General features: G+C 36.9%; 2 protein-coding genes across 5 annotated transcripts in view; one reads left to right on the top strand and one right to left on the bottom strand.

The window, feature by feature from the left end:
- Nucleotides 1–21,712, top strand: part of LOC137242819 (uncharacterized) — a 29,026-nt gene extending 7,314 nt beyond the window's left edge. Inside the window, exons 3-7 of the mRNA XM_067770080.1 lie at nt 12,505–12,622; nt 12,751–12,884; nt 15,564–15,643; nt 15,708–15,797; nt 21,446–21,712. Coding sequence (XP_067626181.1) covers nt 12,505–12,622; nt 12,751–12,884; nt 15,564–15,643; nt 15,708–15,797; nt 21,446–21,579 — 556 coding nt within the window. The 3' untranslated portion in view covers nt 21,580–21,712. The remainder of the gene's footprint in view (nt 1–12,504; nt 12,623–12,750; nt 12,885–15,563; nt 15,644–15,707; nt 15,798–21,445) is intronic.
- Nucleotides 1–25,384, bottom strand: part of LOC137242818 (uncharacterized) — a 188,185-nt gene that overhangs the window by 146,042 nt on the left and 16,759 nt on the right. For 2 of the 4 annotated variants that reach the window (XR_010950370.1, XR_010950371.1), the window contains exon 2: nt 22,338–23,234. The exons of 1 other annotated variant lie outside the window; for it this stretch is intronic. The gene's annotated coding sequence lies outside the window, so the exon portion shown is untranslated. Of the gene's footprint in view, nt 1–12,492; nt 12,819–22,337; nt 23,235–25,384 lie in introns of those variants that run through there. One more of the 4 variants, XM_067770078.1, reaches the window with a different exon arrangement.

Genomic DNA, 25,384 nt, shown 5'->3' with positions numbered 1-25,384 from the left:
CTTTTTTTAAAAGTTAAGTAGAAATCAATTGCCACATAAATAAGGAATATAATGAAGTGCTTCTTGTAGATTATAGTGCGGTGAAGGTGGAGAAAAATGCGTTTAAAATCCTGAAACGGTAGACGTCAAATAGTTGTGCACAGTATTCCTCTTTATATCAAAAACACATAAAATGTGATTGTATTATTCAAAGGCCCGGCATTTCTTGATCTTCCCCAAATATACTCAGACCGCTGTAGAATACATATATGGCATTAAAACTTTATATTTTCAACACGTTGGCAATTCTCCTTTGCCAACTGACGTTACATCAATTTAAAATGCCACAGCATGTGAAATAAAGGGAAACTGGGAAACAAATGGAAATTGTGAAACGGGTTTGTAAATAAATGAACACAAAATTTTAGCTCTGGTTTTCATCACACACTGTTTTATCGACTCATTTCAAATATCGAACATAATGGAAACTCCTTTGACCATTAATAAGCGTATCAGATTCGGGGAGTTTTGATGTCAGTCATTTTGATCTAATAAAAACCAAGCAGTAACTTATGAAAATAAATACAGTTTGTAGCGTGGACACAATAATGAAAGAAATTAAAACTTGGCGCGATTTACCTTCGAGTAGATTTAGGCGACGGAGAGTTTGAAAAACTTACGATTGGTTTTCCTTAGGTCAAAAGGAATGCCATCAAAAACTGCTTCAACCTGACCCGCTGGAGGGTTAGGGTCAAAAGCCATTAGGTCACAATCCATCTCATTATTTCTCGATTCACACGCTTTGGCATTATTTATTGGTAGGAGGGCTCAGGGGAAACGAAAATTAATTGGCAATATGTTAGTAAAGGAAATTTGAAGGTCAAAATTCCACACCTTTGGGCAATAGCTCTAAGCCATATAAAAAGCAATATCAAAAGCTTTAGATACGAGTTTTTTTAAATTATAAAACAATTTCTTTTTTGTTGCTTTGATTGTTGAAACACTTAATTCAGAATCAACAACTCGTGCGAAGTTGGTTCAAGATGATAATAAAAATGTACAACTATATCGGTTGCATGAAGGTGTAACTCGGTTGATTTTACCAGCTGTTTCTTCAATAAAACTTCTTTGATCAGTGTTGCCGTTGTCACACACATTTATAATTTCCCTACGTTTTCTTCTAAATTTTGTATTCGGTGCCTTGAGTACTTTTTTCCTAAAGAGCTGTCAATTTTGAGACCTACTTTCTATTTTAAATAGTTTTTTTAAAAAGTATTAGTAATTTAAAATGTTTAACATTCTAGTAAAAAAAAAAATGTGGTCAAACCGATTCTGCTCTATGGAGTGCTGGTCTGGTGGAAAGCACTGGATACGGCGAGCACCTCCAAAATGTTAGTGTCAGTGCAACGGACAGCGCTGATTGGTATCAGTGGCGCTCTGAAAACAACACCTACCTTGGCACTGAATGTAATGCTGAACATACATCCATTAGATATTGCGGGAAAGGCAGCCGCGGCACGGTCGTTGGTCAGGCTTCGTCATATGGGTTATGGGCTTTCTGACTTCGGACACTCTAGCCTTCTTACTAGTTTCGACTTTATCCCGGACAGGACGAACTATTGTATGCCGATGACCGCTCCCAATGCAACCTTCACCCCAGTCATTCCCCCGAGGGAGGAGTGGGGAAGAGGAATTATCTGGGACATGGGACCGGTTAAATTGTTCACGGATGGGTCGAAGTTGGACGGAAAGGTTGGCGGGGGCGGGGGGTCTTTTGTCAAGAGCTAAATGTAAGCCGCAAGGTTAAGTTGGCTGATCACTGCAGTGTATTCCAAGCGGAAGTTGCTGCGATGAAGCATGCGGTGGATGAAATGCTATCCAGTGCTACTACGGTTAGGGAATTTAACATCTACTCTGATAGCCAAGCAGCTATAAAGGCCTTGAGCTCAACTACAGTGCGATCGAGGGTGGTCTGGGAGTGCCTTACCTCACTTGCGATTGCATCGAATTATTTTACAATTAAGATTATTTGGGTCCCGGGCCATAGTGATATTCCGGTAACTGTGAAGCGGATCTCTTAGCCCGAACCGGTACAACTGAACCGGATGAAGATGGCTGTAGAGATTTGGGGATTCCGATAGCCACCTGTGGATTGCTCCTCCATAGCTGGGCTTTGAGTCAGCTCAGCAAACGTTGGGCGGACACTACGTCTTGCAGGCTAGCAAGATCTTTCTGGCCGAAAGTGGATGACAGGAGGTCTGCTGAAATAATTGGGTTCACTAAGGCTCACCTATCAATGGTCATTGGGGTTTTGACAGGTCACTGTCCCATGGGTATCCATGCCGTACGACTCAATATATTGGAAACACCATCCTGCTGCAGCTGTATGGAGGATGATGAGGTGGAATCACCAAATCACTTTATGCTTGATTGCCCAGCTTTTGCCATAACTAGGCGAATGTATTTTGGTCACGACTCACTTGGATCTCCCGAGGAGCTATCCAAGGTTGAGATCGGGATCATTCGGAACTTTATCGTTGCTACCCAACGATTCTCTAAGCAGTTATATCTACGTGACCGTTAGTTTATTATATGTGGTATCACAACGGACCCTCATGTTGTCCAAGTGACCTTCCCCTATCAGGGAAGTTACCACCCAACCTAACCTAGTAAAAAAAATACGCAAACTGTTATTAATGCCAGGTCAAGTTTCATTAATATTTGAAAAAATCCAAAATTCACCTCTGGTATTATTTGGATCAAGGTCTTATAAAATAAAAAATAAACAAAAAATAAATTAATTGTGTTTATTATATTTTATTGTTTGACTTTTAATTTAAGCTCTCTTTTTGTTCCTATACCATTTTTTTTTTCAGAATATCTTTTTTCTTAAGGTTTTTCGGCAAAAATTAACGATTTTCCATGAAATGCTCGAATAATTTTAGATGGTAGCTCGCTTCAAACGTATTCCACTGACATGAAAGAGGATATAAAGATAATGAGTTATCCAAATATGTTAAGCAATTCTTGTTTATTAAATAAACAAACTTCAAAATTATCAGACAAACATTCAAAAAAGTTAATACTTTACCAAAATTCGCAAAGCAGATTTATTTTTTTAAGAAATAGTTTAGGGATTATATATGTAAATCAACTTGGTTTTATGTGTTTTTCGTTACATAAATAAATAACGCGCAACATGCCTTCGCGAAGATTTAGGCCGAGCTTTACTTCGTGGTTGTGTCGTGTTACTTTTAAATTTTTTTATACAAGTTGGCAGATCCGTCCCTACATGCCTTGTGCCGACTCCTAAAGGCATTTGCAAGCAGATGAATTTTCGCTCAGAATCTTTTCATGGCAAAAATACCAAATTTCTGCCAAGGGGTTCAACCGATTGTTTCTAGAAAAATCACTTTTTTTTAAGATTGGGAAGCTGCATTTTACTGTCGTTAACCACAGGATCTTCGATGTGGTAGGTTAGCACGTTACCATCACACCACGGCGTCCGCCATTACATTGGGTGCTTATTCAACCTGAACTATTATCTACGTGAACTACAGAAAAATCTACTATTCCTTATTTTTTGTTAGAAGTTTATCGGAGTCTGACGCAAAGTTCAATACAACCGCCGAAACAAAATTGAGAAAACAATATAAATAAAAACAAGTAAGGAAGGCTAAGTTCGGGTGCAACCGAACATTGCATACTCAGTTGAGAGCTATGGAGACAAAATAAGGAAAATCACCATGTAGGAAAATGAACCTAGGGTAACCTTGGAATGTGGTTGTATGACATGTGTATCAAATGGAAGGTATTAAAGAGTATTTTAAGAGAGAGTAGGCCATAGTTCTATGGATGGACGCCTTTAGGGATATCGCCATAAAGGTGGACCAGGGCTGACTCTAGAATTTGTTTGTACGATATGGGTATCAAATGAAAGGTGTTACTGAGCATTTTAAGAGGGAGCGGGCCTTAGGTCTATCGGTGGACGCCTTTTCGAGATATCGCCATTAAGGTGGGCCAGGGGTGACTCTAGAATGTGTTTGTACGATACGGGTATCAAATGAAAGGTGGTAATGAGTATTTTAAAAGGGAATGGGCTTTAGTTCTATAAGTGGACGCCTTTTCGAGAAATCGCCATAAAGGTGGACCAGGGGTGACTCTAGAATATGTTTGTACGATATGGGTATCAAATGAAAGGTGTTAATGAGTATTTTCAAAGGGAGTGATCCTTAGTTCCATAGGTGGACTCCGTTTCGAGATATCGCCATAAAGGTGGACCAGGGGTGACTCTAGAATGTGTTTGTACGATATGGGAATCAAATGAAAGGTGTTACTGAGCATTTTAAGAGGGAGTGGGCATTAGGTCTATAGGTGGACGCCTTTTCGAGATGTCGCCATTAGGGTGGGCCAGAGGTGACTCTAGAATATTTGTACGATATGGGTATCAAACGAAAGGTGTTACTGAGCATTTTAAAAGGGAGTGGGCATTAGGTCTACAGGTGGACGCCTTTTCGAAATATCGCCATTAGGGTGGGCCAGGGGTGACTCTAGAATGTGTTTGTACGATATGGGTATCAAATAAGCATATAAAGCGTCTTGAGTCAGTTCAAAAGCTATTGATATTTGCATTGCGCGGCCTTAATTGGGACTCAAGTCTCCACCTTCCTCCATACAGAAGTAGACTTCTTCTTATTAACTTACCCACTCTGGAAAATCGGAGAATATTACTGGGGGTATTATTCATCCATAAGCTCATTATTGGAGAAATTGATTCCGCGGACCTCCTCAGGCGCTTGTTTTTTGCGGTTCCACCTAGAGTATCCAGACACTACGTTCCTTTCTATTTACCCGTTTGTCGACGAAACTTTGCTAAAAATAATCCTCTTCTTATCTGGTGCGCGCACTACAATGACTTGTATAGCTGCATCAGTCTTGAATGTACTTTTGCCACTATACGTAATGCAGTACTTGCCTATCTAATTTAAGAGATACAAGCTTATTTAATTTGCCGGCATTTTATTCCTTCGATAAAAAACAGGAACTATCTCGCTTAAGGATGGAGGAACATTTATCAACATGTATCATTAAGAAGGAACAAGACAGTACTGTGTTGATTGGAATCTGGTGCATTCCAACAACGTAAAAAACATGCTTTTTCATGAGTCACTGACCGGAATCGTATGCATTCCGGCAGTATAATCTTATGGGTCAGGCATCGAGCTGATTGGAATCCGGTGCATTCCAACAACACAGGTCATGTTACTTTTTTATGCCTTGTGATGGCGTATCCTCATTACACTACTCTTAGCACTGCCTGATTCCCATGACATGCTGATTGGAATCTTGTAGCATTCCAACAGGGAGATTGGAATCCACTGCATTCCGAAATCATGCTGAGCGGAATCCGCCAGTATAAGATTTCGGCATAAGATCTTATTTCTACTCATATTTCTTATTATTATTATATTTTAAAGTTAAATAGTAATGTTCATTAATATTTCTTTGTTTGTAATATAACATTGTTGAAATCTCGATATATCTTAAATTTTATCTTTTGAGTTGTATATTTATATATCTTTTATATTATGCAGTCGACCATAGTTTGTCGTCGACTTTAAATAATAAATAAATAAATAAATGAAAGGTGGTAATGAGTATTTTAAAAGGGAGTAATCCTTAGTTCTATAGGTGGAAGCCTTTTCGAGATATCGCCATAAAGGTGGACCAAGGGTGACTCTAGAATGTTTGTACGATATGGGTATCAAACGAAAGGTGTGACTGGGCATTTTAAGAGGGAGTGGGCATTAGGTCTATAGGTGGACGCCTTTTCGAGATATCGCCATTAGGGTGGGCCAGGGGTGACTCTAGAATGTGTTTGTACGATATGGGTATCAAACGAAAGGTGTTATATTTATATTTTATATTTTATAAATTCCAAACACAACAACCTTAAGTTTTATTTACAGTGTTTGGTGTTAAAGTAACATAATATTAAATGTGTTTATGTAAAAATTGTAGAGAGAAAAATATAAGATTTAAGATTTGAAAGGAGAGAAAAGTATTTCAACATGCTAAGCAAGATGACTCAATAGTTTCCTTTTGAAGTGCATTATGTTAGAAATGCTTCTGATCTCCAAAGGCAAAACATTCCAGAGACGTACTGTTATAACAAAAAATTTACGCTCAGAAATTCGTGAGCCAAATCTTGTGTGCAGTAGTTGAGATGATCGCACGGACCGTGCTAGCTGAAGTCTTTCGTATAGATAGGCAGGCTCCTTAAACAACACTATTCTATGAAGGAGTGAAATGCATCTAAATTTAAGCAGATTGTCGAATGTTATATTGTATATCTTATGAGCATATTCGGAAATATGTTCATAAGGACGTATACCATAAATATAGCGGGCTATGTTATTGTAAATTACATTAAGTTTTTTAATACACTCACTGTCACAATAGGCAAAAACTTCGCAGCCATACAGCAATGATGGTATCAAGTAAGACTTTGCCAGAAGCAATCTGATTTTAATTGGTGTGAAGTGCTGTGTGGTCCATAGTGTTCGTAACCTGCCATATACTTTGCCTATTGTAGGAAGGATATGATTATTCCAAGTTAATGTTCTGTTAAAAATGACACCAAGATTTTTTGCCGTGTCGACAAAGTTTATCGGAGCATTGTTAAGTGTTATTTTGGGGCACTGATCTATGTTAATAGTTTTTTTATAAATAGCGATGCATTTAGACTTACTTGGGTTTAAGACTAGCCCGTTATCACTAGCCCATTTATTTATGAGACATAGATCGGAATTTAAATTTCGTACGCTGTTATTAATGGAGGCTGAGGGCCCGCCTAAATATACTTGAACGTCATCTGCATAAACGTGCACTTTACTATATTTAAGAATTTCTGGCAGGTCATTTATATATAGAACGAATAACAAGGGTCCAAGTATAGATCCTTGGGGGACTCCCTTGGCTACACTTAGAAAGTTTGACATGGAGCTACCGACGCTTACTGCTTGATATCTCTCAAGAAGATACGTATTTACTAGCTCCAAGGTTGGAGCTGAGAAGTTGAAAAGCGTTTTAAGCTTTAAGCATAGTAAAGTATGGTCAACTGAGTCAAATGCCTTCGAGTGGTCCAAAAGTGTGAGAAACGTTACTTGGTCCATATCCATATTTCTTCTAATGTCATCTGAAACGCTTAATAGCGTTGTGATACAGCTCCTGCTTGTTCTGAATCCCGACTGATGTGGGCTTATCAGGGAGTTTTTATGGACAAAAATATTTATCTGTCGATGCATCACGCGTTCGAAAACCTTAGAAAGAAAAGGCAGAATAGCAATAGGTCGAAAGTCACCATTGGTTTCTGGACAGGAATAATTTTAGCTTTTTTCCAGCATTTAGGATAAACTGATGTAGTAAAGATGGAGTTGAAAGCGTAAACGATATATGAAAGAATTTTTGGCAGGATGCATTATACGAGCTTAGGATGGACAATATCAAGGCCAACGGCGCTTGACTTGATTGAGAGAATGGACTCGACCACATCGCATTCATCGACGCATTTACTGAGCATTTTAAGAGGGAGTGGGCATTAGGTCTATAGGTGGACGCCTTTTCGAGATATCGCCATTAGGGTGGGCCAGGGGTGACTCTAGAATGTTTGTACGATATGGGTATCAAACGAAAGGTGTTACTGAGCATTTTAAGAGGGAGTGGGCATTAGGTCTATAGGTGGACGCCTTTTCGAGATATCGCCATTAGGATGGGCAGGGGTGACTCTAGAATGTGTTTGTACGATATGGGTATCAAATGAAAGGTGGTAATGAGTATTTTAAAAGGGAGTAATCCTTAGTTCTATAGGTGGACGCCTTTTCGAGATATCGCCATAAAGGTGGACCAAGGGTGACTCTAGAATGTTTGTACGATATGGGTATCAAACGAAAGGTGTTACTGAGCATTTTAAGAGGGAGTGGGCATTAGGTCTATAGGTGGACGCCTTTTCGAGATATCGCCATTAGGGTGGGCCAGGGTGACTCTAGAATGTGTTTGTACGATATGGGTATCAAATGAAAGGTGGTAATGAGTATTTTAAAAGGGAGTAATCCTTAGTTCTATAGGTGGACGCCTTTTCGAGATATCGCCATAAAGGTGGACCAAGGGTGACTCTAGAATGTTTGTACGATATGGGTATCAAACGAAAGGTGTTACTGAGCATTTTAAGAGGGAGTGGGCATTATGTCTATAGGTGGACACCTTTTCGAGATATCGCCATTAGGGTGGGCCAGGGGTGACTCTAGAATGTTTGTACGATATGGGTATCAAACGAAAGGTGTTACTGAGCATTTTAGGAAGGAGTGGGCATTAGGTTTATAGGTGGACGCCTTTTCGAGATATCGCCATAAAGGTGGACCAGGGGTGACTCTAGAATGTGTTTGTACGATATTGGTATCAAATTAAAGGTATTAATGAGAGTTTTAAAAGGGAGTGGTGGTAGTTGTATATGTGAAGGCGTTTTCCAGATATCGACCAAAATGTGGACCAGGGTGACCCAGAACATCATCTGTTGGATACCGCTAATTTATTTATATATGTAATACCTGCAAAGATTTCAAGGTTTTTTTATTTCGCCCTGAAGAACATTTTCATTTTATTCTACTTAATATGGTAGGTGTCACAACCATTTTGCAAAGTTTTTTCCAACGTTATATTTCGTGTCAATAAGCCAATCCAATTACCATGCTTCATCCCTTTTTTCGTATTTGGTATAGAATTATGGCATTTTTTCATTTTTCGGAATTTTCGATATCGAAAAAGTGGGCGTGGTCATAGTCGGATCTCGTTCATTTTTTACACCAAGATAAAGTGCGTTCAGATAAGTACGTGAACTAAGTTCAGTAAAGATACATATGTCGATTTTTGCTGTAGCATTTAAAGTATCCTAGACAAATTAAATGAAAAAGGGCGGAGCCACGCCCGTTTTGAAATTTTCTTTTATTTTTGTATTTTGTTGCACCATATCATTACTGGAGTAGAATGTTGACATAATTTACTTATATACTGTAAAGATATTAAATTTTTTGTTAAAATTTTACTTTAAAAAATTTTTTTTTTAAAAGTGGTCGTGGTCCTTCTCCGATTTTGCTAAATTTTATTAAGCGTACATATAGTAATAGGAGTAACGTTCCTGTCAATTTCATCATGATATCTTCAACGACTGCCAAATTACAGCTCGCAAAAGTTTTAAATTACCTTCTTTTAAAAGTGGGCGGTGCCACGCCCATTGTATAAAATTTTACTTATTTTCAATTCTGCGTCATAAGTTCAATTCACCTACCAAATTTCATCGCTTTATCTGCCTTTGGTAATGAATTATTGCACTTTTTCGGTTTTTCGAAATTTTCGATATCGAAAAAGTGGGCGTGGTTATAGTCCGATATCGTTCATTTTAAATAGCGATCAGAGATGAGTACTCAGGAACCTACATTCCAAATTTCATCAAGATACCTCAAAATTTACTCAAGTTATCGTGTTAACGGACGGACGGACGGACGGACGGACATGGCTAAATCAAACTTTTTTCGATCCTGATGATTTTGATATATGGAAGTCTATATCTATCTCGATTCCTTTATACCTGTACAACCAACCGTTATGCAATCAAACTTAATATACTCTGTGAGCTCTGCTCAATTGAGTATAAACAAGTAAGGAAGGCTAAGTTCGGGTGTAACCGAACATTACATACTCAGTTGAGAGCTGTGGAGACAAAGTAAGGGAAATCACCATGTTGTAAAAGGAACCTAGGGTAACCCTGGAATGTGTTTGTATGACATGTGTATCAAATGGAAGGTATTAAAGAGTATTTTAAGAGGAAGTGGGCCACAGATCTATAGATGGACGCCATTTAGGGATATCGCCATAAAGGTGGACCAGGCCTGACTCGAGAATTTGTTTGTACGATATGGGTATCAAATGAAATGTGTCAATGATAATTTTAAAAGGGAGTGGGCCTAAGTACTATAGATGGACGCCTTTTCGAGATATCGCCATAAAGATGGACCAGGAGTGACTCTAGAATTTGTTTGTACGATATGAGTATCAAATGAAAGGTGTTAATGAGTATTTTAAAAGGGAGTGGGCCGTAGTTCTATAGGTGGACGCCTTTTCGGAATATCGTTATAAAAGTGGACCTGGGTTGACTCTAGAATGCGTTTGTACAATATGGGTGTCAAACGAAAAGTGTAATAAGTTTTTTAAAAGGGAGTGGGCCTTTGTTCTATGGGTGGACGCCTTTTCGGGATATCGCCATAAACGTGGACCAGGGGTGACTCTAGAATTTGTTTGTACAATATGGGTATCAAATGAAAGGTGCTAATGAGTATTTTAAAAGGGTGTGGGCCTTAGTTCTATAGGTGGACGCCTTTTCGAGATATCGCCATAAAGGTGGACCAGGGGTGACTCTAGAATTTGTTTGTACGATATGGGTATCAAACGAAAGGTGTTAATGACTATTTTAAAAGGGCGTGGGTCTTAGTTCTATAGGTGGACGCCTTTTCAAGATATCTCCATAAAGGTAGACCAGGGGTGACTTTAGAATTTGTTTGTACGATATGGGTATCAAATGAAAGATGTTAATGAGTATTTTAAAAGGGAGTGGGCTTTAGTTCTATAGGTGGATGCCTTTTCGAGATATCGCCATAAAGGTGGGCCTGGGGTGACTCTAGAATTTGTTTATACGATATGGGTATCAAATGAAAGGTGTTAATGAGTATTTTAAAAGGGTGTGGACCTTAGTTCTATAGGTGGATGCATTTTCGAGATATCGCCATAAAGGTGGGCCAGGGGTGACTCTAGAATTTTTTTGTACGATATGAGTATCAAATGAAAGGTGTTAATGAGTATTTTAAAAAGGCGTGGGCCTTAGTTCCATAGGTGGATGCCTTTTCGAGATATCGACATAAAGGTGGACCAGGGGTGACTCTAGAATTTGTTTGTACGATATGGGTATCAAATGAAAGGTTTTAATGAGTATTTTAAAAAGGAGTGGGCCTTAGTTCTATATGTGAACGCCTTTTCGAGATATCGCCATAAACGTGGACCAGGGATGACTCTAGAATGTGTTTGTACGATATGGGTATCAAATTAAAGGTATTAATGAGGGTTTTAAAAGGGAGTGGCCCTTAGTTGTATATGTGAAGGCTTTTTCGAGATATCTACCAAAATTTGGGCCAGGGTGATCCAGAACATCATCTGTCGGGTACCGCTAGTTTATTTATATATGCAATACCACGTACAGTATTCCTTCCAAGATTCCAAGGGCTTTTGATATCGCCCTGCAAAACTTTTTCATTTTCTTCTACTTAATATGGTAGGTGTCACACCCATTTTACCAAGTATTTTTCTAAAGTTATATTTTGCGTCAATAGACCAATACAATTACCATGTTTCATCCATTTTTTCGTATTTGGTATATAATTATGGCATTTTTTTTCATTTTTCGTAATTTTCGATATCGAAAAAGTGGGCGTGGTCATAGTCGGATTTCGGCCATTTTTTATACCAATACAAAGTGAGTTCAGATAAGTACGTGAACAGAGTTTAGCATATAAATGAAAAAGGGCGAAGCCACGCCCATTTTGAAATTTTCTTTTATTTTTGTATTTTTTTGCACCATATTATTACTGGAGTTGAATGTTGGCATAATTTACTTATATGCTGTAAAGATATTAACTTTTCTTTTAAAATTTGAATTAAAAAAATTTTTTTTTAAAAAGTGGGCGTGGTCGTTCTCCGATTTTGCTAATTTTTATTAAGCGTACATATAGTAATAGGAGTAACGTTCCTGCCAATTTCATCATGATATCTTCAACGACTGCCAAATTACAGCTTGCAAAACTTCTAAATTACCTTCATTTAAAAGTGGGCGGTGCCACGCCCATTGTCCAAAATTTTACTAGTTTTCTATTCTGCGTCATAAGCTCAACTCACCTACCAAGTTTCATCGCTTAATGCGTATTTGGTAATGAATTATCGCACTTTTTCGATTTTTCGAAATTTTCGATATCGAAAAAGTGGGCGTTGTTATTGTCCGATATCGTTCATTTTAAATAGCGATCTGAGATGAGTGCCCAGGAACCTACATACCAAATTTCATCAAGATACCTCAAAATTTACTCAAGTTATCGTGTTAACGGACAGACGGACGGACGGACGGACGGACGGACGCACATGGCTAAATCGAATTTTTTTCGATACTGATGATTTTGATATATGGAAGTCTATATCTATCTCGATTCCTTTATACCTGTACAACCAACCGTTAAATCAATCAATGTTAATATACTCTGTGAGCTCTGCTCAACTGAGTATAAAAAGATCAAATTAAGTTAAAAAAAAAAAACAATTTTTAAAATGAAAAGCACAAAAATTAAATGCATTAAATTAGTATACTCAGCCCACCAAGTTTCTTTTAACAATATAATAATATTTTTTAATTACCTTCACCTTTTTTTTCAGTGCCCCTCTGTCAATTTTAATTTTTTTTACATCATCATGTTTGGTGGCCGGACAAGTTGAAAGATCCGGTTCGTGTCGAAATGATATAAGCTTAGTGTCAAGCGTGGACTCATCAACAGTTAAGTTCTATATAGTTAATTTATTTAAGTGTCAGCTCTATAAAGCTAGGCCAATTTTATAGTACTATGCATAGACTTTAACGCCATTTTAACATTTAAAACATAAGCCTTTTTTAATTGTTTTCAGTTCCAAGGTATCTGGCATATGCATAGTAGATATACCTTCAATCCCGATAAGGGTTATCGCTGCCAGAAAACTCAATACACTGCTATATCCGACAATCTTTATGAAGTAAAAGACTTCAAAATAAGTAATGCAAAGTAAGTAGTTTTAATTGCAAGCAAAGTTTTTGGTTTTACACTGAAATCCACAAATCTGTTCTGTTGTTTTTGACTTAACGGAGATTCGGTGAAATTGATCGAATTATGTTTGTTTGTTTTTAATGGTGTGTTGGTGTGTTCAATTTATACTTATTATTAAGAATTCATTCTAAGAGAAACTAAATTTGAATGAACGACTTATGGGTTATTCGACCGAGTTCTTTGTCAAGTTTAGTCATTTCAACAGAGGAGAAATTGTCGCTCTTAAGTTAACAAAATTCAGTAAAATTGACAGATTCCTAATCAATCTAACTGATTTTTTTGTTAACGCAACTGATCTGACTAGTCATTTCAACAGCAATCAACAATCAATACATGAGCAAATTTCAAAAAAGAATTTTACGCTCACTGCGCTCTCTACTTTGTACTTATGTATGCTGTGTACTATATGTATGCACATATTTACGTATGTATATGGTGGCCGCCATGATGGTAGCGTGCTCCGCCTACCACACCCAATACCCTGGGTTCACACCCCGGGCAAAGCAACATATAAATTTTAGAAATAAGGTTTTTCAATCAGAAAAAAATTTTCCTAAGAGGGGTCGCCCCTCGGCACTGTTCGGCAAGCACTCCGAGTGTATTTCTGCCATGAAAAGATCTCAGTGAAATCTCATCTGCCTTGCAAATGCCGCAACAGAGGTACTTTCATACAAAGCTGTCGCAACAACTTTTTTTTTGTTCATTTGACTACCAAAACGGTCAATTACGAATCAACGAGTTGTGCGCAGTTGGTTCAACATTTTGTTGCAATGGATAAAAATTGACAGACATTTTGATTGAATTGACCCGTAGTTCGGTTGATTTTACCTGTCTTTTTCTTTCAGTGTAGGTAAAAGTTATGTTGTCATTTGTGTTGTTGATTTTTCGACAGGGTGTGAAAGGGAAGACTTTTGTGTCAAAAGAAACTTGTTTCAAATTCCAAGTACATCAATTACTTGAATTGGAACCATTTTCCGCCATTCCTTGTAAAGTTTGGCTTAAAGACAAACCGGTGTTGGCGTTGTGCCATCTATAGCGCAATTTATCGAGAACAAAACAAGAAAAACAAGTTAACTATAAAGTTTGGTTTTGAAAAAAATTTCTTTCAACCCAAATGACTACACTTTTCTTTATATTATAGATACGGCCCGAATTGGAACCAATAATTTTCAATGCAAGACAATTGTCGCAGCAGAGAATGGTGAGAGTAGAGTCACGCCAAAGCAGTGTACAGTATGCTCTACACTGGGACCTCGAAAACAATTGCTGCCAAGTGTTTGCCTGCATAGATGACGTAGACATGCTGGTTAGGGGTAAATTTCTTGTAAAGTTAAAAATTAAGCCACAAATCAGCCAAGTAAACACTGGACTGGAGAGCTGGTCGGCCGAAATGATTGATCTCAAAAAGGCTCATGCAGCAGTGGTGATTAGGGTTCCGAAAATATTGGTTAGGGATCTGACGAATACTCAAAACCTCTTCGTGTTGAAGCTGCGTTTAGGACGATGAGATTAAATCATGTTGCCCCTACATGCTTTAAGGGTTCAGAACTTTTTTAGGCGCTAAGTGGTATTTTGGACTCAGTTTAGTCACATCTCTGGAGGATATACATATCCTTGGTCTAATTTAGGGGTATTTGAAAACACATCGTCGCTACAAATGAAATCTACAAGTGGAATTTACTACTCCGAGGTTTTTCTAACTTAATTCGTGCTCAACCGATTTAATGGCTTTGGCCGTTCAAAAAGTTGCTCCAGTCGATTCCTTATTTAACTGACGGGTGCCAATTTTAACACCAAAGGAATTTAAACCGTTTCCCATCTGGTCCTTCCAGCGGAGAGAGCAGCCCTGTCTGAAATTTCGTTTAGTTTTGAGCCGCTGTCCTTCCCGATTCTAGCTAAGCTGAATGTGTTGCTCAACGTCATTTTGCACAGCCAGAAAAATTTTGCGGGGAAACCAAATGCAGAAATAACGTATATGGGTTGCTCGTTTTCAAGCTGCCGAAAGCGGTTTTAAAACTGACGAAGAGGTAATGTGTCTCAATGCTTTTTTTGCGACTTTTTTCCAATATTTGGCGTATAGTCAAAATCTGGTCGATTGGGGATTTACCAGGTGTGAAGCTGAAGTTTGCAGTATCCCACTTTGTGTAGGCTGGGCAAAGAACACTTGGATTCCAAGCGTCAGGCATGCACTCGTCCGATCATATTTCGCATATCGGATCGTATTTTGCACAAAGGCTGATACATGCGCCTTTGATCAACTCGTCGGCGCCGTATTTGAATAGCTCTGCAGGAGGTACATCGCTGTCTCCATTTGGAAGGTTAGACAAGTGTTCCCTACATAATCTAAGTACTCTCTGAACATCGATTAAAAGGTCACCGTCTTCATTCTGACAGTATTTCACCCCGGACTAAGAACATTTCCTCTGTCGTCGAATTTTTTTGTTAAAATTTTCAGGCGTCATTCCCGGTGCTAACAGCTCATGCTCCTCGCACTCATGCCTTTCTGTCTATGCTATTTTCCTCCTGCAAAGGCGTCTCGCTTCCTATCTCAGCTCGCCGTAGCGTTCACATACTCTTCTTGTTGTTTACTTTCAAAATATACACAGCAGTTGAACACATTTTTTTCACATTTCTCAGCAACTGCGTAAAGGTTAAGGCCGCAACAATTAAATCCCTTCCGGATGGACGAATTCAAGTTCGAGGGGATGAACCAGGTGGTAAGTTATTATAATCATATCTTTCTAAGAAATTTAAACTATAACTTTTATTTATATTTTGCAGCTCAAGCTGTATATTACAACATTCTAACATATTGCAACGACTATTTTATCGGTTATATCTGCCAGAATTTAGCAGGGAGTAAATACAAGGGTTAGTAATTTTTATATTGAGTAATCATTTCGATTTGTGTCTGTGTTCGAACTCCGCCAGATCAGGTCCCAATTATGCATGTTCGTCACCGAAAGCGAATGGTCTGCAAGATCATTTGAGCGATATAAGTATAAATAGAAGCGGTTTTCTTATTGGTGGAAAATCAGTACCAGTGAAAACCTTTTCGAATCCTAAGTTTTTTGGGTCTTATTTTACTAAAAGTTATTTCAGCCGACTTATTCCCATGCTCTATGCTATAAAGGCAGTAAAGAAGATATAGGAGCACTCGCTAATACGACTCTCTCGCATACATGACACGTATCTTAAAATGTGTCGTAATTTATAGTTGATCTGGCCGGTCCGTGAGACCGTCAAATATGATGAATGAGTCCATAGTGCCGTGCAATGTTTGGACTAAAAAAATGTTTTTACTTATTATTGTTTCAATTTTATTTAAGAAACATTTTGCAAACTTTTTCACTGATTTCTTTTACTAATTATTTTTAATTTTATAAGTTTCTTTCTAAATTATTTCTTTCTGTTTTGAAATATTTTTTTTTTACCAATATTCTTTACTAATTTTAATGAAATCAATTTTCTATTTTCTTACAAATTTTATGAATTTTTAAAATTTGTTTGTCCTTGTTACTAATTACTTATTTTTATACTCAGCGTGCTTTGCACACAGAGTATATTAACTTTGATTGGATACCGGTTGGTTGTACAGGTACAAAGGAATCGAGATAGATATAGACTTCCATATATCAAAATCATCAGTATCGAAAAAAATTTGATTGAGCCATGTCCGTCCGTCCGTCCTTCCGTCCGTCCATCCGTTAACACGATAACTTGAGTAAATTTTGAGGTATCTTGACGAAATTTGGTATGTAGGTTCCTGGGCACTCATCTCAGATCGCTGTTTAAAATGAACGATATCGGACTATAACCACGCCCACTTTTTCGATATCGAAAATTTCGAAAAATCGAAAAAGTGCGATAATTCATTACCAAAGACGGATAAAGCGATGAAACTTGGTAGGTGGGTTGGACTTATGACGCAGATTTGAAAATAAGTAAAATTTTGGACAATGGGCGTGGCACCGCCCACTTTTAAAAGAAGGTAATTTAGAAGTTTTGCAAGCTGTAATTTGGCAGTCGTTGAAGATATCATAATGAAATTTCGCAGGAACGTTACTTGTATTACTATATGTATGCTTAATAAAAATTAGCAAAATCGGAGAACGACCACGCCCACTTAAAAAAAATTTTTTTAAAGTGAAATTTTTACAAAAAATTTAATATCTTTACAGTATATAAGTAAATTATGTCAACATTCAACTCCAGTAATGATATGGTGCAATAAAATACAAAAATAAAAGAAAATTTCAAAATGGGCGTGGCTCCGCCCTTTTTCATTTGATTTGTCTAGGATACATTTAATGCCATAAGTCGAACAAATATTTACCAATCCTTGGTAGGCGCTTAGATTCTATGACGTTAACTGTTTTCTGTGAAAAAGGGCGAAATCGGTTTAAGCGACGCCCAGTTTTTATACACAGTAGATCGTCTGTCCTTCCGCTCGGCCGTTAACACGATAACTTGAGCAAAAATCGATACATCTTTACTAAACTCAGTTCACATTATTATCTGAACACACTTTGTATTCGTATAAAAAATTACCGAAATCCGACTATAACCACGTCCACTTTTTCGATTTCGAAAATTACGAAAAATGAAAAAAATGCCATAATTCTATACCAAATACGAAAAAAGGGATGAAACATGGTAATTGCATTGGTTTATTGACGCAAAATATAACTTTAGAAAAAATTGGTGTGACACCTGCCATATTAAGAAGAAGAAAATGAAAAAGTTCTGCAGGGCGAAATCGAAAGCCCTTGGAATCATGGCAGGAATACTGTTCGTGGTATTACATATATAAATAAATTAGCGGTACCCGACAGATGATGTTCTGGGTCACCCTGGTCCACATTTTGGTCGAAATCTCGAAAACGTCTTCACATATACAACTACCACAATTCCTTTTTAAAATTCTTATTAATACCTTTAATTTGACACCCATATTGTACACTCAGAGAAAAAATCGTTCTAAAACGAACGAAACAAGTTCAAAATTAAGAACATTCGTTGAAAAAAGTCTGTTAAATACGTTTTTTCTTAACTTGTGACCGATGGGCTTGTTTTAAGAGCAGTTTTTCCAAGCACACCGTTCATATTTTATGACCACTTTGGTATTGATGTGTGAACCTTCTGTGCTCATTTCAAGCACTACTTGGGCTTGATTTAGGATTTTTTCGTTCTCACGCTTCGAGAACGATTTGTGGCCGATTTAACATTTTTCGGTCTCAACTTAAGAACGGTTCGTGCTTGGTCTTTGGTGGGAGGGAAAGTATTTTTTTAAATATATTTATTTAATTTTTATTAATAATAATATTTTTGTCATAAATAAAGAATATTTACAACAAAAAAATTGTTATTGAAATTCAAAACTTTAAGAAAAAATGCATAATAAGCATTTTCTCATACATTTCTCTTATTGAGAAATTATTCTTATTTAAAGATGTAATCTGCATATATACTTAATACATTTCATAACAAGTTTGAGAATTACCTGCGGATATGTGAATGGAATTGAAAGAAAAATAAGAGTTAAAAAAATAGAACAAAAAAAATTGTTTTAAAAAATTCAGAGTTTGGCGGTGATCGAACTCGCGCAACACGATCGCAAGCGCAACATCATAGCCGCTGGGCCACTACAACTGCCTGATAGCTGGTGCCAAATGGTGTATTTAACATTGTAGTGCACACGAATTGTACCGTTTTTTTTTCTTGGGCTTGATTTAAGAACATCGTTCTCATTAATAGAACATTTGTTCATATTTTAAGACCGGCCGTTCTTTTTTCAAGAAAATGGTGTCAGTTCAAGAACAAGGTTGTTGTTTTAAGAACAGGTCGTTCGTTTTTCAAGAACAAAAAAGTAAGAACATGAAAAGCTTGAGTTGAGTCCGGTGGTGCTGGATTTTAGAACGGCGTTTTTCTCTGAGTGTACAAACACATTACAGAGTCAACCCTGGTCCACCTTTATGGCGATATATCGAAAAGGCGCCCACCTATAGAACTAAGGCCCACTCCCTTTTAAAATACTCATTATCACCTTTCGTTTGATACTCATAATGTACAAACGCATTCTAGAGTCAACCCTGGTCCACCTTTATAACGATATCCCGAAAAGGCGTCCACCTATAGAACTAAGGCCCACTCCCTTTTAAAATACTCATTAACACCTTTCATTTGACACCCATATCGTACAAACAAATTCTAGAGTCACCCCTGGTCCACCTTTATATCGATATTTCGAAAAGCCGTCCACCCATAGAACTAAGGCCCACTCCCTTTTAAAATACTCATTAACACCTTTCATTTGATACCCATATCGTACAAACAAATTCTATAGTCACCCCTGGTCCACCTTTATGGCGATATCTCGAAAAGGCATCCACCCATAGAACTTAAGGCCCACTCCCTTTTAAAATACTCATTAACACCTTTCATTTGATACCCATATCGTACAAACAAATTCTAGAGTCACCCCTGGTCCACCTTTATGGCGATATCTCGAAAAGGCATCCACCCATAGAACTAAGGCCCACTACCTTTTAAAATACTCATTAACACCTTTCATTTGATACCCATATCGTACAAACACATTACAGAGTCACCCCTGGTCCACCTTTATGGCGATATATCGAAAAGGCGCCCACCGATAGAACTAAGGCCCACTCCCTTTTAAAATACTCATTATCACCTTTCGTTTGATACTCATAATGTACAAACGCATTCTAGAGTCAACCATGGTCCACCTTTATAATGATATCCCGAAAAGGCGTCCACCTATAGAACTAAGTCCACGCCTTTTAAAATTCTCATTAACATCTTTCATTTGATACCCATATCGTACAAACAAATTCTAGAGTCAGCCTTGGTCCACCTTTATGGCGATATCCCTAAATGGCGTCCACCTATAGAACTATGGCCCACTCCCTCATAAAATACTCTTTAATACCTTTCGTTTGATACACATGTCATATAAACACATTCCAGGGTTACCCTCGGTTCATTTTCCTACATGGTTATTTTCCCTTATGTTGTCACCATAGCTCTCAACTGAGTATGTAATGTTCGGTTACACCCGAACTTAGCCTTCCTTACTTGTTTATACTCACTTCAAAAAAATTCTTAGTTTTCTTCACTAGTTATTTTCAAAAATTTTCTTTGCTTATTTTTTTTAATAGTTCTAAGTAAAACAGTTGTTTTCGAATTCTTTTTTTTTCAAACTTCTGTACTAGTTTTAATTAAATCAAGATTTTATCATCTATTTTCTATTTTTCTTTTTATTAACCATTTTTATAAGTTTTTAAATTTTTTTTTTTACTTCTTTACCAATTGACTCATAAACTCTTTTTAACATTCATTAAAAACGTTTATATCAATAATTTATTAATTTATTTGCTAATTTTCTTACAAATTTTTTAATTTGATTTAAATAATTTTTTTTTTATTATTTTTTAATTAAATTTTTTAATTACTAATTTCTTATCAAAAAATTTTTTTATAAAATATTTTTATTAATTTTTTAAGATTATTTCTACTTAGTTTTATCAAATACATTTTTAATAATTTTTCACACTACTAACTATTTTTCATTGCAATCAATGATCAAATTGATAGGCAAAGATTAAATTTATTTTGTGGAAGCCATCGGTAGCATAGCAGAAAAGAGAAAAGTTCAATAGCGTCAATACTACCTATTACAGTAAGTTTCAATTGGCAATTTTTTCCGAGGAAGCAACAAAACAGAAAATTGTCAAAAGTTGTAGAAAAATTTAGTTCCCAATTTGATTTTCTGCATTGTTCATCTTATGAGACCGAAGACTTTTTGAAAAATGTTTAAACTTCACTACAACTTAAGAAACATATAAGAAAATCGTCTTGATTCCACACTTTTCCGGCAATGTTAGTGATGGAATTGAGAATTCTAATTGAAAATCCCAAATTAACGTTAGCCTTGTTCTCAAACCTGCAACGTTAGCTCTAGAAAGAATCGCAAACAATAATTGGTAGGCAAGTTTTTAATATGGGCTTTTCACCAACTCTCAAATTAAGATCCGTTAAGCATTAAACAAACGACAGCTGTTTTCTTAGGCTTCGTGTATTTGTATTTGCAATAGGTTTTAGCTTTTTTTTCTGCAAAACATGTACATTTGCCGATATCACGAAGATAAGAGATCACTGCATCCGATGATGAAGAGATGATTAATACAGTTGTTTTTATACACGGTGGAAAGCAGAGAAAACACAATGACACTAAAGATGGCCCAACATCGTAATTATTTCGTTAACAAACGAAATTCCAAAAGGGATGTGGGTAAATCATGCCCACACATATCTTCAACATAGTCCCTGAACCAAAAGTATAAGTAATGGATTAAAGGTCAACAATCCATTTGTACCTTTAACAAACTTCGAAAAATGCAGGAAAAATTTACGAACGTAATCACTCTTTTACATGTCATTCAAAAATTACATATAAACATATTTATAATATTATTTTCTCTTCCACAATTTAGAATTCCTTTGGATTAATACAAGACACCCTACACCACCCGATAATGTTAAAAATGCTTACATTAAAGATCTAGAAGACCAAGGGATTTCCACATCTGAGATCGAATGGATGAATCATCGCGATTGCAATTATTAAGGAAGTCGCACAGGAGCAGAGTTAAGGGAATGAGAAACGTTTGAAATGGTTTTGATTAATATTTAATTTTAATTTGCATATACTTTTTGTATATTATAAACAACTAATTATCATAATAAATTGTCAAACATTTTATTATTATACTTAAAATTTGTCTCATTCTTGTAATTGAATCTGAATACCAAATATAGACAAGTTAATATTTTTGCAATAGGTTATGGGCCTGAAATTTTTTAAATTTGTAATTTGTTTGTTCGGTAATTCTATGGATACTTTACGATATGGCTGATCTAAATTTGGCGATTGCGAAATTGTATCGCGATAACTACGAGCTGTGGAAATATAGAATGCAGCTTATTATGAAAAAGGAAGATGTTAGGGATGTCACTGAAGGTCCTGTTCCTGAATCTCCAGATGCCTCATGGAAGCAGAGAGACACGGATGCTTCAATTATTATTGGATTGGCGGTTGAAGATACGGAAATGTTTCGGATAAGCAGCTGTAAGTATGCAAAGGATGCTTGGGCTGTCTTGCGACAATATCATGAGAAAGCAACGTTGAGCAATAAGGTGAAGTGACAAGTTCAATATGTAATTTAAAGCTACAACCTGGTTATAATATTGAAAAACATATCGCTCAAATGAAGCTACTTTTTGCCCGGCCTCCATCTTTAGGAGAAAACATTGCGGAAACTTGGATAATTTCAATGCTTATATATGAAGAATCAATATATTTATATTTACCGGCTCTAGGTCAATTAAAATAAAAGAAAAACATCAGATTTCTTGAAAAAATCTGATATATTTCGGTTACTCGGCGGTAACCGTCGTGAAATATAAACTGCAAAATTTATATAAACAAATAACATTCTTTAAACAATGTATTTATATAAACAGGTAATAATAAATAACATTCTTTAATTTATACGTCCACTTGCTTAGGTGTGGAGGTTAGTACCAATTTATTTGTAATTAAATGTCTGTAAAGGTGCGCGACGTTATCCGTGTCAGTCTTATACTTTAGTCCTACATTTGGCAGAGTGTTTATAATATTGTAACGAACTTAGTGCAATTTCGCTTATTTGCAACCTTGTACTAACGCTCGAATCACTAAATTGTTGAATAAATAACTCCACTATTCAATAATGCAAAATGGCCTTTATTAAAGTACTTCAAAATAACACTTATACTGCTCAACAGATAGCGTGCTTAAATCAAACTCAATCGTCGTGCCTCAGCTGCTGCTTTTATACTCTTTGGTTTCCTCGTTGACATATTTCCAGGCGTTTCTATTTCTAGCATTTGCTATTTGTTTACCAGCTATAAATTTCTCAGCTATAACTACAGATGCACGATTTTTATAGCTACTCGCATAGCCCATGCGCGTGCAGATGTGAGTGATACTTCCACAGACGATTGGATACTTTTGGGAGTATCTCAGATAAGATATATGCATGTGTTTGTGCGTCTTTCTCAGCTGCGTGTACGTACATATGTGTAGACATAATGATTGATTCGTTAATGTAGATACAAGTGACTGCCTGCTCTATTGTTGTTGTGGCTTCATTTATCCATGCCATAACGCAGTTTTATGTGTCCATAAATTTGGGCACTGTTTGACGTTTGAATTATGCTATGCCAATCGCGTTTTTATACCTTTCATGAAAATTAAATAATATATTAACTTTGTCACAAATCTCAAAATTGTTAGTCCTTAAAGGATAATGGATATACACCCATCAATAATTATACCGAAATGATCAGAATGAAGAGCTGAGTTGATTTAGACATGTCCATCTGTCTGTTTGTATTTAGTATTTAGTATTTATTTATTAAGCCAATAGGGGGACTTATTTAACCTTATAAATGCCTTATAAATTGTGTAAACGTATAAATTTATCTAGTGCGTAAACGAACTGTCAAATTTTGTATGAAAAATCGTTTACAAAACTTATATACATTTACGCGCACATTTCATGGTGTAGACGCGGTAAACTCAGGTGAATGCAACCTTGCAAACATAAGTTTATCAAGAATATTACTAGGTGCGTTCATATAACAGCGTGTGTAAATGGACATAATTTTACACCTCATAAATTTATACGCTTTAATGAGTCCCCCTAATTAGAATACAAAATCTTACAGGCTAAGTAGAAATATGTGGTAACAGTAGGCAAATTAGTTTAGGTTAGGTTAGGGTGGCTGCCCGAGGGCACACTTAGGCCAGTAGTATTAGGCCCGTTGTGATACCACGAAAACCACCGTTAACTTCCTCTTCGAACCATTTTGAGGACCTGATGAAAGCTACCAGGTCCTTGACGTCATGCTCCACGACCTGGCTCAGATTATCAAGAAATCAAGCTCCCAGAAAGCGCTGCCGTGCTCCGCTTAGTGCTGGGCAGTTGCAAATAAGGTGAACCACCGTTTCCTCCTCCTCATCCTCTTTACAACTCCTACAGCAACGACGATAAGGCGCTCCTAACCTTTCTGCATGCCTACCTATGAGGCAATGACCCGTTAGTGCCCCCACAAGTGTGGAAATTGTATCCCTTCTTAGGTTGTACACGTGACGGGATCTTTTAGGATCCCATTTAGGCCAGGCTTCTTTCGATGTTCGACACCCCGGTGTTTGTAGCCATCTTTCGTCGGCTTGACGGTAGATGTGCTCTTTTAGCATTAGCTTGCATGTGGACAGGGGCATACCTAAGCGTTCTTGTCCAGGAAGAACCTGCCTGGTTGTACCCTGCCTAGCGAGTTTTACTGCAATGCAGTTTCCCTCGATATCCCTATGTCCAGGGACCCATGTAAGGTGTACACGGTTCTGTTGAGCCATCTCTTGAAGAGATCGGCGACAGTTTAGTGAGTAGGCAAATTACTAGTATAAATAAATGGCTTACTTATAAAAAGGGTTTATTTTACTTAAAAAGCGCTCTTGAGCAAGAAAATCTATTTCCAAATAATTTAAAATTATATTAAGCTCAATCAGGGTTCTAGTAATTGGTTTGCATAAAGAGCTTTGAAAAGACGAATATTGAAGAAATCAGAGTTCCTACGCGCTCTGGCAGGAATGTTTATGAAAATCCTCTCAAGTCAGTCGCACCGCGAAAAACGTCAAAAATAAATGACAGCGACAAAATTATTCTCCTGTTCTGCAGTGACTTTAAACTAATCAATAGGCATCTAGCTTCATAACTCGGAATGGGTTAAGAGAAGCGTAAGCTGCGCAAAGAAAAATATAAGAATACTTTCTGGATCCGCTCGATTCTTGCAATGTGGTACTGATAATACGGCGACCAAATGAAACAGGCATACTCAAGTTTAGAGCGCAAAAACGCTGTATACAAAAGCTTTAGCATATAAGGGTCAGTAAACTCCGAGCTATGACGCCTAAGAAATGCAAGCATAGCATACGATTTCGAGATGCGAAGGTTAATATGGTTTGCGAAATTAAATTTGGAGTCAAAAGTTACTCCCAGATCTTTTATTTCACTAACCCTTGTAAGGGGCGAGTTAGATAAATGGTATGAGGTATCCATGACATTAACGCGTTTTGAAAAAGTTATATGAAAATATTTTTTCAAGTTAAGTTTTAACCGATTGCTGTTACACCACGTACTTAAATTATCCAAATCTAATTACATCAATTCAGAGTCATGCTGACTGTGAATAATGAATAGATTTTTAAATCATCAGCATATAGTAGAAACCTAACTGCAGAGAAGCAAGAGCGAATGTCATTAATGAACAATATGAAGAAAAGTGGTCCTAGGATGCTTTCTTGTGGGACACCAGAACAGGCAACGAAA

The sequence above is a fragment of the Eurosta solidaginis genome, chromosome 2, assembly GCF_040869045.1.
Source record: "Eurosta solidaginis isolate ZX-2024a chromosome 2, ASM4086904v1, whole genome shotgun sequence".
NCBI lineage: Eukaryota > Metazoa > Arthropoda > Insecta > Diptera > Tephritidae > Eurosta > Eurosta solidaginis.
This window is presented reverse-complemented; position numbering and strand designations above follow the sequence as displayed.